The sequence below is a fragment of the Heteronotia binoei genome, chromosome 4 (genome assembly GCF_032191835.1).
Source record: "Heteronotia binoei isolate CCM8104 ecotype False Entrance Well chromosome 4, APGP_CSIRO_Hbin_v1, whole genome shotgun sequence".
NCBI classification, from domain to species: domain Eukaryota; kingdom Metazoa; phylum Chordata; class Lepidosauria; order Squamata; family Gekkonidae; genus Heteronotia; species Heteronotia binoei.
In genome coordinates, this window is record NC_083226.1 from 155761837 (window position 1) to 155774016 (window position 12180).

Here is a 12180-nt window from a genome sequence, read left to right on the forward strand (position 1 = left end):
CAGAAAACGAAGATCAATGGAGGGAAAAAGAACCTTGAAAATTGCAAAATGCAAATATCTGAAAAGACGACTGCAAGACCTTATGAATTACACATACCCTGCCTTCAGGATCATTGGCAGGCAGAGATTTAAATGAAATGGAGAATTGTTCAGCTCCATGGAGGTTAGAATGTGGTACACTACTGCACAGAAGAAATGATGTGGGATAAAAAGCACAAGGCTGTCTCCCCCCTCTCTCCTAGTAGGCGCTTTTTGGGTGACCACTACAAAAACATACACATCGTGCTGAACAGTTCAACTGCTTTTGTGCCTTGGCACAATGATAAGCACTTCCTTGCCCTCATCAGTGTTGTTCAGTGCACATGGGCAAATTTATTATGAGGACAAGATGCTGGTAAACTGAAGTGCAAGTTATGTGGGGGAGGGGGGCAATTTGGCCAATGTGGGAGATCGCCAAGTGTTTCAGCAATTCTGCTTCAGTTATGTTCTGGTCTAGCTGAGTTGCTGGGAGAGTCAGGATCAGTTCTTTCCAAGATTTTTTTTTTAAAAAATCAAATAGCAGTTGCACCAGGTCCTAATTCAAATCAATTTCCCCTCTACAGGATGGGGGGTGGGGTGCTGCTTCTAGAGGCGCTGCAAGACTACTCTATTAGCTACAGCTGTGGAATTCACTGCCACAGGAGGTGGCAGCGGCTGAAAGCACAGATAGCTTCAAGAAGGGATTGGATAAACATATGGAGCAGAGGTCCATCAGTGGTTATTAGCTATAGCGTATTGTTGGAACTCTCTGTCTGGGGCAGTGCTGCTCTGTATTCTTGGTGCTGGTGGGAGCACAGTGGGAGGGGTTCTATTGTCCTGCCCCACTGATGGACCTCCTGATGGAGCCTGGTTTTTTTGGCTATTGTGTGACACAGAATGTTGGACTGGATGGGCCACTGGCCTGATCCAACATGGCTCCTCTTATGTTCTTATGACATTGTTTAGGACTGCATGGGGTTACGTTAAGTTTTATTATATACTGTTTTAAAGTTGGAATTTGTAAACTGCCATGAGCTATGGGAAAGGTGAAGTATAAATATTTAAAAACATACATGGTTCTGCCAGTTATCATCCCCCCCAGCCCCACAATCTTGTTGTCACTGGTAAGGAAAAAGGCAAACCAAAAGAGGATGTCTTCCTTATTCCCTTCCTTCCTTCTGGATGTCCAGATTACAGCCAACCACTCTTTCGTTAGTAGATGAATTACCTTGAGCAGGTCTCCGAAGAGTGGGCATCTATATTTTTTCAAATCGATAACAAAATAAACAAACCAACCTAGGTAGGCCCTAAGAAAGCAGTGCAAAACTTCAGCCAAACTTGCATGCTGCAATGAACGCAGAAGACAATTTCGTCACTTACCTCCTCGGCTGGCGAGAGCAGTGCCATCATAGGAAAATGTCAAGCATGACGTGTCAGTGCCTGGAGCATGTGCCTGCCTGCAGTGGAACTTGGTGTGAACCTGTTTGCAAAGCAAATAAAATATTAACAAGCTGTGCCGCTTTGAGACCATATGCACCTTGTTCTCTTAGAACATCAAATGCCCCTTACAGTACTTCTGGATGGGGAGGAAGGGGAATCCAAAGCAAGTGATTTTAAAATCAGAGGTGAGGGAGAGAGCAAACACACAGATGATGTCCATAAATTCTCGAATAGCACCTTTTATATGATTTAACATTTTAAAGAAACTGGGGAAAGAAGTTGTACCACTTCCAAAGACTTTGTTTTACAGTCCAGAAAAATAATAATACATCTATGCAATATTAATACCCAAGCACAACTCCCTTTTAGGCTAGTTAAAAGTCAGATAATGAATGACTAAGAAACAAAAACATTTTTTATCCCTTTCTACATTTTAAAGTTTAAGATGGGGGAAATACATCATTTGTCTTTCAGATGCATCATGAAAACAAGTGACACTTGGAAAACTGCACATGCCAAAAAGAAGAAGCGTAAAAAAGTCTGGGTTTGATATTTAGAAGAGTTTTTTGAGTCTGAATGCTATTTAGCTATAGCAAAGTAAGAGTTTTCAAGGATGACCTCTAGCTGCATGTGCCTGCCTGGGACCTAAAAATAACAGAATCATAGAGTTGAAAGGGATCAAGGGTCATCTAGCCCAACCCCCTGCACAATGCAGGGAATTCACAGACCTCCCTCCCTTCACAATTTGTGCTATTTTACTCTGTGTACCCACACCAAAGTGAAGTGCTGCTAAACATGTGTAACAGGGCTTTTTCAGCGGCGGCACCCAGACTTTGGAATTCCCTGTTTTTAGGAAACTCATCTACTCAAGTCACTTAAGACCTTCTGGAGATCTGTAAAATGACGTTATTCAAGAAAGGTTGTTTTTTCCTTGGTTCTGATTTCTGTTGCTTTTACTAGTGCTTTCTGGTTTTCTTCATCTTATCCAGGGCTTTTTTTTGTAGAAAAAGCCCAGCAGTAACTTATTTGCATATTAGGCTACATCCCCTGACACCAAGTCAGCCGGAACTGCGTTCCTGTGCGTTCCTGCTCAAGAAAAGCCCTGATCTTATCAATATATTCTTATTTTATTACTCCTTTCAGTCCTGATTTTTGTGCTGTTATCAGATTTTGCTGCTAATCCTGCCCACTCTGTGTTGGGAAATTCCTGGAGATCTGGGGGCAGAGCCCAGGGAGCAATGCCATAGAGTCTACCATTCAAAGCAGCCTTTTCTACAGGGAAACTAATCTCTGAAGTATGGATATCAGCTGAAATTCTGGCAGATCTCCAGGGCCCCACTGGAGGCTGGCGACCCTATTTGCTGCTGTAAAGATTTTAGTCATTTTTCTTCATTTGTTCATTTGAAAGCTATCTTGAATGCTATTCATAGTAGAGGAGCAAAGCAGACACACACAAAAAGTATGGGAATGCCTTCTTTTTCTTGAAAATCTTGTATAATCTTCTCACAGTACTAGAAAAAGTTCCAAGTGATACGCTTGGCTCTCACTGTAAATCTCCAGTAACAGAAGGCACTTCTATCAGCAGCTTGGGACTTCCTCACTTTCTTTTGCCCACTGCAGCCTACAATGGTGTTCCTCAGAAATGCAAAACCCCAGAAACTGCATGTGTACAGCTGCCAACCTCTAGGTAGCACCTGGATGTCTCCTGGTATTACAATTGACCTTCAGATGACCAAGAACCATTCCCCTAGAGAAAATGTCTGCTTTGGAGGGAGGGCTCTATTGTATTATACTCTGCTGATGTCCCTCCCCTTCCCAAGTCCCACCTCTTCAAGGGCACCACCCCCTGAATTTCCAGATATTCCCCAACAGGGAGCTGGCAACCCTGTGCATGTGGAACAAATCAGAGGCTGGCAGATGAACTGAGGAATTAGCATACTCATACCCCTTCCGTTAGTGGAAATTTACCATGGGATCCTAAGTGCCCCGTGGTGCAGAGTGGTAAAGCTGCACTACAGCAGTCTGAACTCTCTGCTCACGACCTGAGTTCGATCCCGGTGGAAGCTGGTTTCAGGTAGCCGGCTCAGGTTGACTCAGCCTTCCATCCTTCTGAGGTTGGTAAAATGAGTACCCAGCTTGCTGGGGGGAAAGTGTAGATGACTGGGGAAGGCAATGGCAAACCACCCCGTAAAAAGTCTGCCGTGAAAACATTGTGAAAGCAACATCACTCCAGAGTCGGAAACGACTGGTGCTTGCACAAGGGACTACCTTTACCTTTTTTTTTTAAACCATGGGGTCCAAGGTAATATCTATTTATTTTCTTTGATCAAGCCTTTAGAAAGGTCTCAAATTGTGTAAGAAGGGGCCACAAGAACTAAGCACTGAAGCAATCCTTCCTGATAAAGATGGAGCATTATTTCTGGGGCAGTGATGCTTTGTATTCTTGGGAGGCGCAACAATGGGAGGGCTTCTAGAGCACTAGCCCTGCTGGTGGACCTCCTGATGACACCTGAGTTTTGGCCACTATGTGACACAGAATGTTGGACTGGGTGGGTCATTGGCCTGATCTAACATGGCTTCTCTTACATTCTTAAGGTATCTGAAGAAGTATGAACACACATGAAAGCTTATACCCTGAATAGAACTTTGTTAGTCTTAAAGTTGTCACTGGGCTTGAACTTTTTCTAATTTTTTTTTCTTAATTCATGTATTCCACTATTGTTGCAAATATGTCAAAGGGGGGAATGAAAGCAAGATGTACCAACTAACCAGTTATCCATAAAAAGACACAATTTAAAAACTTCAATAATATCGGCTCTTTTCTTTTCCTGTCCCCCAGGTGGCATCCAATAAAAGTTGCACTGAAAATCAAGCAGCCAAAATTACTTTCTGGGAAAATGATATTTCAACAACTATGAGAAATCTCAGCCTAACAGGTTGGTTTTTTCCCCCCCCAAAATGAAATCCCATCTAGAACATTTGGATGTCTTAAGGTTTTGTGTCTGAGAACAATAATGCAAATTGGCTAACTTAAGACAATAAATATCACTAATAAAAACAAAAGTACCTGGAAAGCATTCAGCTGGCCTTTCATTATGTTTATGTAAAAATGCTCACACACATAAAAGTAGTAAATCCTCACAATTCTTTCTACATTACGTTTCCAAATGTGAACAAAAAAAAAATTAACCTTTTGCTTTGCTAATATTTCAGAAATCCAACCCTATGATGCTTCCTAGAAACATGACTGCTGGTATTTTTGGAAACTGAAATATTTATACTCCATTTTTTAGTGAGTCTAGAAAATGTCCAAAAATGAATAAAACTATTAAAATCTACTATTATAAATATACAATATAAATATCAGAAGAGATCTCATATAAATAATTAAAATCAACAGAAATAACCAACTGAACAAAAGGACAACCAGATATATTTACTGAAACAGGGGTGTCAAACTCATTTGTTATAAGGGCCGGATTTGATATCAATCACATCTTGTTGGGCTGGGTCACGTGTGTCATAAAGTTTAATGCCAAGTAGTGGATATGTAAACTTTTTAAAGGACACAGACAAACACAATTAAAGATCTTTTTAACTTAAAACATGCTTCAAAGATTAGCACTCTTGCAATATTTTGTTTACTTAACGGTTTCTGATAACTGACACCCTTTACTTTGAATTACTGAATCAAAATCTGGAGACAATGTCTATGCTGTAGCAATCTTGAGTAGGCTGTTCAGGTGTGTATTTGTAAGTTGCAATCCTACTTTTGATTTATTGACATTCATTACAGAAATCTCATGGCCAATGCTTTGAGCCTAAGACTCAGTTGAAAATATGAAATGGCTGGGCATTGCGAGCTTTTGTTTATAAGTCGCTTCGTATGCTGGTCTGCCAATGGAGAAAATAGACGCTGTGATGCAGGAAAAAGCAAGCTGTGATGCAGAAAGAAGCAAGAGAGAGAAGGAGGCAGATGACAGTGAGTTGCTCATGGGCCTGATAGAAGCCCTCCAGGGGCCTGATCTGGTCCTTGGGTCACCCGTTTGATATCTCTGCTTTAAAACTTTGTTTACAACTAAATGCCATTTGGCAAACAGAGCCAAAGGGCTTAAACCCCATGCCAACTCAAGTTACTTTGTGTATTATTTAATGAAAAAAAGGATGTAATCTTAACTGGATCTTTATCTTCCTGCATTATCATGACCTGTGACATGAAAAAGATATGAATGGAGATGTCTATGATTATGACCCAAATCATGAATCCAATTCCAAACTTGGCTTGAGTGGGCCAAAGGGGGGGGGGGGTATAGAGAAAGTGATAAAAATCCAAGATGGCACCACACATACGTTTCTAGCAGTTCTGGACTGCCCGGCCATTTTCTAGGCAGGGGAAAGGGACTCAAGCAGAATATACAAAAAGGTGAGTGTAGAAGGAGGGTGCCACTGGACTCAAACTTTGTTCTACAATAAAATAAAGTTAAACTGTACCTCCCCGCTGTTATATACAATTATTTATTTATAATATTTATATCCCACTTCCTTTCCTCAGACTCAAGGTAGCTTGAACATAACATATAAGCAGGCACACAAAACAACATCTCACTCAGTATCCTGGGAATAAAAACACAGTTGATTTTAGGAAGACAGTTATTGCACGGATGTGTCTGGTTTCAGTCTGAGAAGCATCACTACAACTCATACGTTAAATAAAACACAGCTGGAAAATGCTCCATCATTTCACCAGCCTCTCTGCCTAGTTTCAGTATTTCCTAAAAACAAACTTCATGCAGTAGCAACATCAAGTTTCCCATTTTTTCTATTTTTCTTTTGCAGGAGGATCCATTAAAGTCATAGCAAAGGTAACAACTGCTACTGTTTTGGTGAGAGATATAAGTAGAATGTGAACACCCAACAATAATTTTGCACCACAAGCGATTATTCCTAAAGGCACTTTGTGCTGCAACACCACAATAGATCACTGCTTTAACTACCTACTTTAATTCTGCTTGCTTTGCCATAGTAAGGCAATTTAGTTAAAACTAGGGAGATTGGATCAAGACACATTATGAATAAAGCATCGGCTAACTCCCCCCTCCCCCAATAAAAACAGAAAATAAGGGTCTCCCAATGAACTTGCAGTCCTGGGGAATGACAACAGAGGGACAGAGGAAAGAAAACATATAAGCTATGTAGATAGATCCGGCTGGGCAGTCATGTTGGTCTGAAGCAGCTGAACAAAGCAGGAGTCAAGCTGCACCTTTAAGACCAACAAAGTTTCATTCAGAATGTAAGCTTTCATGTGCTAAATTATGTAAATGCCTGCAGTCACAATGGAGGGGACAGAGGAAGGTGTGAATTCTGCAAGGAACCCAGGGAGGCATTTACCTTTCTGTACATAGGACACCTTTCAGTGCCATACAAATGGACTGGGTTAACTTCCCAACAAAATGGAAAGAGCAAGAAAAATGATATTTTAAATCAAATTTCAGGGCAGAAATGATATTACAATGGCTAATATACGATTTGCAAAATAAACGTTTTTTAAAAAGAAATGTTTCATATCATTTCAGCTCTTGCCTTAAACCTTGTTGCTCAGCTATGGCTTCTTCAGTAATTTGCTTTTGGGGTAGAATTCTACCAAACAAGGGAGTTCTAAAGCATTTCTAATGTTCTCAGTCCCACAAGTTAAGGCCATTTAACAGACTCTTTAAGAAGGAAACACAAGCCCCACCCCCCGCAAAAAAAAATCTTAATTGAAAGATGTTAAGAGCTGCTATTGTGAAATGCCACGCTTTAAAGGCCAAAATCTGGAATCTATACAGCACATTCAGTCTCTGCTCCTAGGGTGTGTTTCTCATTATTGTGTGAAACACCCAAGACTTAATACTGGTACCAACAATCCAAACTTGAAAGACGTTACTTTAGTAATTCTACAGTCTTATATTTTGAAGTGGGTCTTATCTAAAGTAGGACTGGCCCACAGTTTTGGGCTTTTGCTACCCACTTCTAATAGCCCAGACTAGCTTCATCTCATCAGGGCTTGGAAGCTAAGCAGGGTCATACAGGGGCTACTACTTGGATGGGGGGACCACCACAGAAGGTAGAAGCTGCCTTGCAGAGGAAGGCAATGTCCAACCACCTCTGCTTATCTCTTGCTCTGAAGACCCCACGAGGTAGAATTCCATGGATTTGCCATGATTTGGTTGACTCAACGGCAAGAGCTGGGGCAATTACATTCATTTTTACACACTTTCTCTTTCCACCCACCATATCTCAGACACCAAACAGCATCACATTAGAAGATCCAGAGTTGACTGAATGTAACTATCACACTGTTACCTCCTCATCTTTACAGATGTGTCAATGCTATAAGCAGCCAGCAATGAACTCAAGGGTCTACAATAAACCTCATGGAATGCAGGGGTTATGGCTCAGTGGGTGAGTTGCTAAGCTATCTCTGCAGACAGCGGCGCTCTCCTTAAAACCTTGCTTTGGATCTAATATAATCTAGTTTACTTTCTATTTCAGCTAGCCATGGATGCTCCCAGAAGGTAGACTCACTGCTACTGAGAAGAAGAAATAGAAGAAGAAGAGATAGAAGAAGAAGAAGATGATGATGATGATATTGGATTTATATCTCAGAGTGGTCACAATCTCCTTCACCTTCCCCCAACCCCGCAACAGACACCTGTGAGCAATGATCTCTCTAAGCTGCAGTCATGTGAGCAAGAATTCTACTTTGTGAGCAATTGGCATTAAAGTTGTGAACTACTGGCATTAAAGTTGCGAGCTACTGTATAAATTAGTTTGCTCTGGGGCTGTTTTTCCTGAGCTAAGACAAAAATATGTGAGCTGGAGGCCAAAAATCTGTGAGCTAGCTCACACTAGCTCAGCTTAGAGGGAACACTGCCTGGGAAGTAGGTGGGGCTGAGAGAGCTTTTTACAAGCAGCTGCCCTTTCAAGGACAATTCCTGTAAGAGCTATGGTTGACCCAAGGCCATTCCAGCAGCTGCAAGTGGAGGAGTGGGGAATCAAACCCAATTCTCCCAGATAAGAGTCTGCGCACTTAACCACTACACCAAACTGGCTCTCAATGCAGAGGCCTTTGCAATGGCAGTGAGTGTTCACAGTTGGCGATTCTCTGGTTTTCCTTCCCCATCTCCTTGCACCTCCCCACCACTGGAGGGCTTTCATCTCCCCCCTCTTAAGTTTGCAGGAAGTCCACCAGCAATGGGGGAGGGGAAATGGAAGGTGTAAGGGAATGGGGGGCAGGTCAGGAAGTCTGAAGATTCGCACATTTCCATCCAAATGAAGTATAACATGCTTTGACCCTCAGGGCTTTTTCTCAGAGCAGGAACAGCAAAGTCTGACAAATATAAAATTGTCTTCCTGTTGTCAACTTGGAACCAACTGGTAGCTGAAACTGTTGCAAAATTTTTTATATTTAGCATCTAAAAGGCACTTAATGTATTTGCATATTGCCATTTGATGGATGGATTGGTTCCTTGCTTAGGTTTGATATCATGCCAAGAAAGGTTATTGAAATGAATTGAACTTGCTTTGACTCTCAGGATTTTTTCTGAGCAGGAACACATACGAATGCAGTTCCAGCTAGTTTGGCATCAGGGGGTGTGCAAATGCAAATGGCATCAGGGGGTATGCAAATGAGTTCCTGCTGGGCTTTTTCTACCAACCCCCCCCCCCCCAAAAAAAACTCGGTTGATTCTGATATTTCTGGAAATATTAAACCAGGTGTCTTACAGGGTTGTAGCCAGGGGAGCCCCAGACTTCTCCCACGATGCAATCCTAAACTTAGTTGCAACCTTCTAAGCTTTAACAGATTTAGAAGTATGTAACTGTTCAGGATTGCACTGGCAGCCCTTTGCCAAATGAGCTTCCTGAATCAGAATGCAGCCACCATTCTACATAACCTCGTCTCGTAACAATATCGAGCACTAACTGTTCTTTGTTTGCTGAGGAAGGGGGTGCTTCTCACTGTTTTCATGCTGGGATTTGTTATAGTAGTATTGCTTTCTTATCCTGGGAAGAGAGATCAATATGAGTAGCCGTGTTCGTCCGTCTGTAGCAGTAGAAAAGAGAATGAGTCCAGTAGCACCTTTAAGACTAACAAAATCTATAGCAGGGGATGAGCTTTTGTGAGTCACTGCCCAAACTGAATAAGTTTTGTTAGTCTTTCAGCTGCAAGTCTTTTTGTTAGTCTTTCAGGTGAAATGGGACTCCTGCTCTTTTATTCTGGGCAGGTTATCCATGGGACAACTTCAAGGAAGAGCAGGTTTCCATGGAGGTTCAACCTTTTCCCCCTCCAACCTACACCAAGGACTGTTTGACTTATTTGCATTATGACTGACAGACCTTGAACTTTAGAACTGCCTCTCATCACTGTATTAGCTAATACAAACAGTTGGATAGCACTTTATTATAAACTGTTTATTATATAGGAGAGAATGCATTTAGAAACAGAACAGTGCATTCCCCCCCCCCCCCACACACACACACTCTGAGCAAAAGGGAGGAGAATCTGATGATAATATGGTGCTATTTTCAGGCTACAGTTTAGGAAGTACTGGATGGACCAGATGTATACAGAAAAAAAAATGTTAATATTTGCCTCTGGCATGCTAAATGCAATTTTTCAGGTTCTGTAGCAGAGATCTGGCACACATATCTCTGGAACGAGAAGTGTGGGATCCTTATGGATATGGAAACCTTCACCTTGAGCTTGCAAGGAAAATATAGTGTCTATTTGGATGCCTTTAATCTTATATTTACTTAAGAAATTTCCAGATGTAGCTAGGTATTCTTCAAAGGTCCTATGGAGCCATTAGTTTGTCATCTGAACAAAGCCCCCCCCCCAAGGATGATATTCCTCATTGTTAAGCAATTTTGATTTTAATAAATGTGAGTCACATTCCAACAGACTCTTGCATTTTCTGGCTTATTTGCTTTATAAGCAATATGTATGATGCAATGCTAATATCTACCAAAGGCAAAATCCAGGCACACTGGGACTGCATTCAAACAGTACGTGGGTGGCCAAACTTGCTTAATGTAAGGGCCACATAAAATAAACATCAGATGTTTGAGAGCCACAAGACATGAATGTCAGATGTTTGGGAACTGCAAGTCAGGAAAGAAGGAAGGAAAGCAAATGGGGGAGGGAGGGAGAGGTGGAAATAAAGCAACTTCAACTTTAAATTCATTCTCCAAGCTGCTAGTTGGTTTGGTTAGGACAGGAATGGGGAACCTTTTTTCTGCCAAGGGCCATTTGGCTATTTATAACATCATTCGCAGGCCATACAAAACTACCAACTTAAAAAACAGCGCTCCACCGAGGGAGAATGACTCAGGCCAGCAAAATTAATGCAAATAATTGTTTTCCTATTTGAAGTCAGGTGGGGAGAGCCTAATTCAGCACACACACACACTGGCCCACCACCCTAGGCAAATGCTTAGGTCCAGGAATATTAGACCACATCCCCTAATATTAGCATTTTAGGTCATACACTCATTAGCATATTAGGCCACACCATCTGGGATAATCACGTGCAAACTGAACTGGTGGTAGCTGGCTCCCACCCCCACCTCTGCCACTCCTCCCTTCATTTGGAAATGAAAGCTGCTCCCAGCAGACCTTTAAAGGCACCCACATACCCCAGCAGCAGTCCTTCACAATGCCCACCACTCAGGCTCCACAGAGAGGGGGGGGGGAAGGGAGGGAGGAGGAGGGGGGCAAGGGAAAAGGGCAATAAAGAAATGGGGGAAAGAAAGGAAAATAAAATGGAGAGAAGGGTAATAAAGGAAAATAAAGAAATGGAGAGAAGAGAAAGAAAGAGGAAAGAAAGAAATAAAGAAATGGGGAGAAGGAAGGGAAATACAGGGAAATGAAGAAAGGGGAATAAAGGGGGATAAATGGAAATAAATGTGGGGAAGAAACAGAAAGAAAGGGAAATAAAGAAATGAGGGGGAAACTTACCTGAACTGTGACAGTGACTTTTCCAGGCCCTGCAGCAATGCTGGCTGAGTCCCGTGATCCCTGCTGGCCAGCCAGGCCCCGGGAAGGCTGCTGCACAGTGCGGCTCGGCCGCACAATCCTTGCTGGCCAGCCAGGGCCCAGGGAAACTACCATGTGGCTTGGCTCAGCCCAGGAATCCTCGAGGGCCCTAAATGGCCCTTGGGCCTGACGTTCCCCACCCCTGGGTTAGGAGAAGTGATTTAAAGGGACAAATGCTTTCTCCAAGCTGGCCAATGGGGGTGAGGTGGATTTCGAGAGCCATACAATATGTTGAAAGAGCCACATGTGGCTCCCGTGCCAGAGTTTGGCCACCCCTGATACAGCACAAAGACATCAGAATGTTGTTCCTGACATGAAAGAATCTCAAGTGCTCAGGCCAGGATGGGTTCCAGGGTTTGGAGGGTAGAGAATGCCCAGGGGCCCCATCCCCTTCTCTGTCCACAACCAGACCTCCACTGACATCTCCCTTCCTGCCTACCTATGTGTCCTGCCCACCTGCCTGCCTATGTGTCCTCTGCATGGGACCCCTCCCACATGGCCTTTCTCCAGAGGCCAGGGGCAGTATGTGGCTGGGCAGTGCCACTGCTGGAGCTGCAAAAAACACCATGGCTCTGTACTGCCTGTATGACCTTCCCCAATGATGCTGGGTGGCAGCAGTTGGCCCCGATAGGACGCCTGGGACAGCT

The 12180-nt window shown here is 42.8% G+C and overlaps 1 protein-coding gene across 1 annotated transcript in view; it reads right to left on the reverse strand.

Moving 5' to 3' along the window:
• The window catches only part of WDR70 (WD repeat domain 70), a 151860-nt gene that overhangs the window by 37290 nt on the left and 102390 nt on the right, over positions 1–12180 (reverse strand). The window contains exon 11 of the mRNA XM_060236068.1: positions 1399–1498. Coding sequence (XP_060092051.1) covers positions 1399–1498 — 100 coding nt within the window. The remainder of the gene's footprint in view (positions 1–1398; positions 1499–12180) is intronic.